The following is a 6,000-nucleotide window of genomic DNA, read 5'->3' as shown; positions in this document are numbered from 1 at the left end:
CTCTTGGCTCTTTCAAGTACTTCAGGTTTCCATAATGAATTGGGGAAAAAAAAAACCAAAAAAAAAACAAAACCCCAACAGTCCCCGAGCTTTCAAAGCCTCTCCGGAGCGGTTTCATCCTTCCCCCGCAGCCCTTGGCGCCGTTTCTGGAGGCAGCCCTCGAGCGCGGAGACCGGCACCAACCCGGCCGTGGAGACACGCGTGTTCGGCTGCCGCCTGCTTCCCCCCCCGGGACCCCCCCGGCCTTCCTCCCCCCCCACCCCCCTCCTCCCCGGGGAGCCCGGTCGGTTCTGGCGCTTTAAGGGCGCTGCCCGTTTGCCGGGGCCAAAGTCCACGGGCTCCGGTGGCGGCGGCGGCGGCGGCCGGGCTGGGGATGCAGCTCCCCGCCACGCCGGGCGCGCTCACCCCTTCCCTGCTCGCCATCCCCGTGGCCTTCGGCATCAATGCTGCGACCGCCCTGGCAGAGTGAGTGCGGACCCGGGAGGAAGCTCGGGGGCCGGGACGCTGCGGTCCGGCTCGGGGCAGGGTGCTGGGTCCTGTCCTCCGCTGGTCCTGGATGCTGGGTCCGGTCTGGGTCTGGGGGGGGGGAGCATCCAGTCCGGCCCAGGGCAAGGCTCCGTCCAAGGAGCCATCCCACCCAGGATGGGCCACTGGGTCCCATCCGGACCCGGAGAGGGGGGAGCGGTGTCCAGGACAGGGTGCTGGGTCCCTCCTGGGGCTAGGGGGAGCGGCACGGTCCAGCCCGGGGCAGGGGGCTCGGTCCTGCCCCGGCTGAGCCCACAGAAAGGCCGCTGCAGACTGGGACTTTGCCGACGTGGTTCATGGCTGCCTTTATGACTTTTAAATCCCACTGTCAGTGAATAGACGTGCAGCAGGGTTTGCTCGGGCTCATTGCACAACGCGGAGCGTAACGGGGCTCGCCTACAGCCCAAATCCCCCGGGGATTAGGGTGCTCAGCGCCTCCCTGATTTATGAGCATCCTCTCCAGCCACCTGGCCCCAGCACAGCCCCCCTGGGCCAGAGGGACAGGACCCCCGACACTGGGTGTCCCCTCCATACGCAGCCGTGCCTCCCCGGACGCTGGGGACCCCTCCAAGCCCCATCTCCCCCTCCCAGAGAGACCCCCCCTGGCAACTTGACCGCTGGCGTGTCTCAGCGTGGCCGATGCCACCCCTCCGCGCCGGCCTCGTCATCGCCACCGTCACGCTGCCTGATAACAGCCCCGCTTTCGGTTTTACTGCTGAGCGACACCCCCGTGATGCCCCAACCCAGCCGCGTTCTGGCTGCTCAGCACACCCCCGGCCGGCCGGCACCCTCGCGTCGGGGGGTTTGGTACCAGCCGCCAGCCAGGGTCAGCTCCCTGGTGAGCTGGCCAGAGCCCCACCGCTTCCTTACGTGCTTTATTTCTCTTCTATGTAAAACCACACTCCGGCCGGTTTCTTTTCTCTTATTTCCAGTCTCACGCCCCAGGACCTGCCAGCTATGGGGTTTTCCCTTGTGTTCTCTCCTCACTTTACTGCACTTTCTATCCTTTCATTCCCGCCAGGCCCCCTTCACCCTCCTTTTCCCATTCGCCACATTTCTTTTTATCGCTAATTTCTGCTTTTGCTTTACCAGCAGAAAGGGGTTTTAGCCAAACTTCTCTTAATCGCAGAGCCGGGGCTTTCCTGCCCACCTGATAAACTTCACTTAAAGATCTCCCAGTTTTCATTCCCGTCTTTCCAGTCTCCTCTTTCCCTTCCATCCCGCGTGGCGCCGCACTGTCGCAGCCCAGATCTCCGGGATCCATCGCTATGAAATCTGCAGCCCTCCTGCTCGACACAGCACCGGGTGAAAACCATCTGTAGCTGTGGGGAGCCCTGACCCCTCCAGCCTGGCCCCCAAACTGAAGCCCGTAACAATATTATTCTCCTGCCCAGGCGTCGCGGGAGGATGTGGAGGGGGCACGTCCCCCTGTTTCTTAATTAGTCCCTGCTGCGGGACGAGCGATGGTGGCCTCGAAGCCCCTCAGCCTGGCAGGGTGAGCTGGGTGCCCTGAGCGCGGCACCCCAAGGTGCTGGTACGTGTGTGGGGTGGCCCCGGTGCCAGCACGCATTTTGAGCCCCATCACACACACGGTCACATCTTACGGTGACCGGAGGAGCCCGGCGTTGTGCTACTCCGCCGCAGCATCTGTATTTGAATTTTGAATTAATCATTCTGTGGGAGTAATTAGTTGTGTAGTAATTAATTATACACTAGTAATAATGCACTTAGGTGGTGACACTTCAATTATTTGATTGTTTTGACTTTTTTTCGAGAGCATCTGTGTCGGTTTGGATGCTTGGGGCACGCGGGGAGGACAAGCTCAGCCTCGCTCAGTGCTGCTGTGACGCCCGTCCTGTCCCTGGGCGTGGGGTCCCGCGCTCCCCGGCCGCTGTCCCTGTCCGCGGAAGAGCAATTCCGCCTGCACAAGGCAAACACGAGCCGGGTGTTGTCGCAGCCTCCTATAAATGAGACCTGAGCTGTTCTCAGCCGGGTGACCCTGGGGCGGGGGGACGGCTGGCCTTTTGTCCCCAGTCGGCACGTCCGCCGTGCTGCGCCGAGGAGCGCTCGGGCTGGTAATTGGGTGTTTCTCCAGGATAAACTATTAACACCGGTGTCTGCAGACAGTCAGCCACGACTTTACCTTTTCTTTTTCTTTGGTAACAGGGTTAAAGGCTTGAGTGAAAAAGACCGTAATGTTTTCCGTGTTTCCTAGCAGAAGTATTGGCTAGACCAGAGCTGTAGCTTTTCCAGCTGATGCAAGAGCTTCTTGGAGGGGATGCAGCAAGCTCAGGACAGATTTCCCTACAACTTCACTCTCTTAGGACACGTTTTCAGTATCTGTCTCCTCGTTACCGATTTGCTTTCCCTGGCCTTTTATAACACTGGCCCATCGCCACAGCCTGGAGAGGGAGAGGGTTGGCCACGCTGGGGCTTCTCCCCTGCCCTGGCACAGGAGCCTTGGCAAGGCAGCCCCTTCCCTGTCCATGCCTGGGTGTCAGACCCAGCCTTCCTCCGGGCTTTGCCTCCCCGGGGTTATTTCAGACCCTGGAGAAGCCGTTCCCCCACCCTCCGCTGAGGACGGGCAGCACCCTGTGCCACCGTGGGACCCTACCTGTGCCGGGGGTGCGGGGTCTGATCCTGCCGTTCCCCCTGCTTTGGTGGAGACCTGTCAAAATCGGCGGGGGCAAAGGGTGTTTCACCCGGACCGGGGGAAACGGGGCTTCACCCCCTGGCTGTGCCCGGGGTGCTTGAACCCGTCCCCCTGTTCTGCAGCAGCCCGCTGGTGCTGATGCTGACGGGGGTGCTGGTGCTCGCCGGTCTCATCTCCATCATCTTCTTTGTAAGCGGAGGGAGCCACTTCCAGGACCCCCTTTTCTGCGGTGAGTACCCCCTGGGGTGTGGGGACTGATCCCGTGCCGGGGCAGGGAGCGGATATCTGGGATGTGGGGAGAGCCGTGGGCCCCGCTCAGAGCTGGCTCGCTCTCCCGCAGTGTTTGTGGTGTTCTCCTTCACCTCCGTTGTCGACCTGATCATCTCGCTGGAGGAGGATGGCTACATTTCTGGCTTCGTGGAGGTCTACGTCAGAGAGGTACCACCTCACCCCACCTCAGGCTCTCGCGCACCCTGGCCGTGCAACGAGCAGCCCTGTGCACCCGGGTCAAGCATGGATGCTGCTCCTGCTCCCAAAGCTGCTCCTGCCGCGGAGGCACCATGCACGGAGCAGTCCTGTGCATGGGGAGGGGGTGTGGGAAGGCGCCTGCCCCCACCCTGTATGATCCGCTGTCCTCAAACGGGCAGGGCGAGCCCTACCTGCGCACGGCACACGGCATCATGATCTGTTACTGGGACGGCATCATCCACTACGGGCTCTACCTCGCCATGATCGCGGCCATCGGCCAGAGGTGAGCAGAGACAGCGGCGGGGAAGCGAGCTTGGAGGGGCTTGTGGGGGCGGGAGGGTCCCATATTTTGTGAGGAGGGGAGCTCTGAGCCTGGCGGGGGTGTCTGATCCCGGCTGTCTCTGCAGAAAGAGCTACAGGAACCTGGGTCTCTTCTGGCTGGGCTCTCTGATGATGAGCATCGTTGTCTTCCTGCTTGGGAACCTGATAGGTACGCGGGTGCGGAGCGGGGCTCAGCTCCACGTCCAGCCCTTGCTGATCCCTCCAGGCTGCCTCCATCCCCCCGTCTGTCCGGCGGGTTTGCTCCCAGGCCCTTGCCCCGCGGGCAGAGGAGGAAGGTGCTGACCTGGGGGCAAGCGGCAGGTATCGATACTGGGCGCCGAGCGCCCCGCCGTGCCTACCACGTGCTCTCCTTCCCCAGGGAAATACAGCTCCGACCTCAGCCCTGCCTTCCTGCTCAACCTGCCCTACGTCCTCATCCCCATCTGGGCTGGGGTGAGGCTCTTCCAGCAACCCAAGGCCCTGCCGTGCCTCAGCCCTGAGAAGGTGAGATGGGAGCCTGAGCCAGGGCAGGGGCTCTGCGGGGAGCTGCACCGGGAGCCGTCAGCCTTATCCCCCTCCCGGTGCTGGACCACAGGGCGCGGAACCAAAAATAAGGTGTTTTCCCTCTCCCAGGTTGCAGAGGAGCAACGCAAGCACCTGTACCAGCGGCCCCAGGACATGGGGCTGGTCCTCGTCCTGCTCCTCACCGCCGCGTTCACCTTCTTCAGGGGGATGGTGAGTGCTGGGTCCCTGCACGGGGGTCCCGGAGGGGCTGCGGGGGTCCCGGGGTGGGTGCATCTGCCCCGCGCCCACCTCCCCTTCACTCTCTGCATCCCCAGGTGGTTTTGGACTGTCCCGCCGATTCGTGCTTCGAGTACATCTACCAGCACGAGCCGTACCTGCGCGACCCCGTCGCCTACCCCAAAGTGCAGGTGAGTGGGGTCGAGCTGGGGCTGGAGCCCTCCCCGTGCTGCCAGGGACAGGGTGACCCTCTCTGCGTCCCCCCCAGATGCTGATCTACATGTTCTACGTCCTCCCCTTCTTCTGCCTCTGCATCTACGGGCTGGTGCTGCCCGGCTGCTCCTGGCTGCCCGACTGGAGCCTGGTGTTTGCCGGCGCTATCGCGCAGGTGAGGGCTGCCCCATCGTCCTTCCCCCGGCTGCCGGGTGTGGGGGGAGGACAGCGGGACCCCCGGGCTGGGTTTTGGTCCTAGCCAGGAGAGAGCAAGTGGGGAGTCGGGGCTGAGCCTGGGGGGACAGATCCGTACCCGCAGCTGCATGTGGAGCAGTTCCCACCGCCGCTGCCTGATAATTACTTTGGCCTCGGTGGATCTTAATGGAGCCAGGGATTAGTTTGACAGAAATAGGCTGGAGCGAGCCCGCAGGTCTATAGATAGGACGCGCTGGGTGTGCTCCTGTGAAACACCCTTTGGTGCCAGGTAGGCTGCACCGGGCCAGCCCGCTGCTGCCGGACCCCCCGGTGTCACCCCCTGCCCTGTGTCCCCAGGCTCAGTTCTCCCACCTGGGTTCCTCGCTGCACGCCCGCACGCCCTTCCCCTACCAGACCCCTGAAGATGTCTGGTGGAGCTTCCTCCTCACCAACGTCCTCTACGCGCTGGGCCCCCAGCTCCTGGCCTACCGCTGCCTGCGCTGCCCTGCCTTCTTCCTGCCCGCCACTCCTGCCAGCCTGCACGTGGGCAAGAAGCACCAGTGACGTGTCCTGCCCGCCCCGGGGGGCTGCTGCCCGTCTCCCCTCTCCCCGCTGCAAGAGCAGCCGGAGCAGCCTGCGGTGCGACCTGGCTGGCAGAGGTGTCCCCAGGGATGCTCCGGTCCCCCCCCGTGTCCCCTAACGCTGTGGGGTGCGCTGGGTGGACCCCGGGGCGCTCTGTGGGGGGCATCGCTGCAGCTACGGCCCTGCCCTTGCCCAGGCTCGGGGGGTCTTGCTGGCCAGGGGCTGTGGGAGCCGGGCTCCCCTCCCAGCAGGTCCCTGGGGGCCGTGGGGGCCCTGTCCCATCCCGGTGCTCCCGGCCACGC

At 63.8% G+C, this 6,000-nt stretch overlaps 1 protein-coding gene across 2 annotated transcripts; it reads left to right on the top strand.

The window, feature by feature from the left end:
* The first annotated feature begins 367 nt into the window (after positions 1 to 367).
* On the top strand, positions 368 to 5,749 carry TM6SF2 (transmembrane 6 superfamily member 2). 2 transcript variants are annotated; one of them, XM_076359398.1, is made up of 10 exons: positions 368 to 465; positions 3,304 to 3,407; positions 3,519 to 3,616; positions 3,826 to 3,929; positions 4,054 to 4,136; positions 4,347 to 4,471; positions 4,601 to 4,702; positions 4,807 to 4,899; positions 4,977 to 5,096; positions 5,474 to 5,749. In XM_076359398.1, exons 1-10 carry the CDS (start codon positions 374 to 376, stop codon positions 5,678 to 5,680), a joined length of 1,128 nt encoding a protein of 375 aa, XP_076215513.1. In that variant the 5' UTR covers positions 368 to 373; the 3' UTR covers positions 5,681 to 5,749. The 2 variants fall into 2 exon arrangements, with proteins under 2 accessions (XP_076215513.1, XP_076215512.1); XM_076359397.1 differs by having other exon boundaries at positions 3,301 to 3,407.
* Positions 5,750 to 6,000: the final 251 nt, after the last annotated feature.

Source organism: Aptenodytes patagonicus, chromosome 25, assembly GCF_965638725.1.
Source record: "Aptenodytes patagonicus chromosome 25, bAptPat1.pri.cur, whole genome shotgun sequence".
Classification (NCBI taxonomy): Eukaryota; Metazoa; Chordata; class Aves; order Sphenisciformes; family Spheniscidae; genus Aptenodytes; species Aptenodytes patagonicus.
This window is presented reverse-complemented; position numbering and strand designations above follow the sequence as displayed.

Coding starts and splice junctions, on each gene's coding strand:
- TM6SF2 (XM_076359397.1), top strand. CDS start 374: ATGCAGCTCCCCGCCACGCCGGGCGCGCTCACCCCTTCCCTGCTCGCC. Junction 3,617..3,825: donor TGGAGGTCTACGTCAGAGAG/GTACCACCTCAC, acceptor TCAAACGGGCAG/GGCGAGCCCTACCTGCGCAC. Junction 3,930..4,053: donor ATCGCGGCCATCGGCCAGAG/GTGAGCAGAGAC, acceptor CTGTCTCTGCAG/AAAGAGCTACAGGAACCTGG.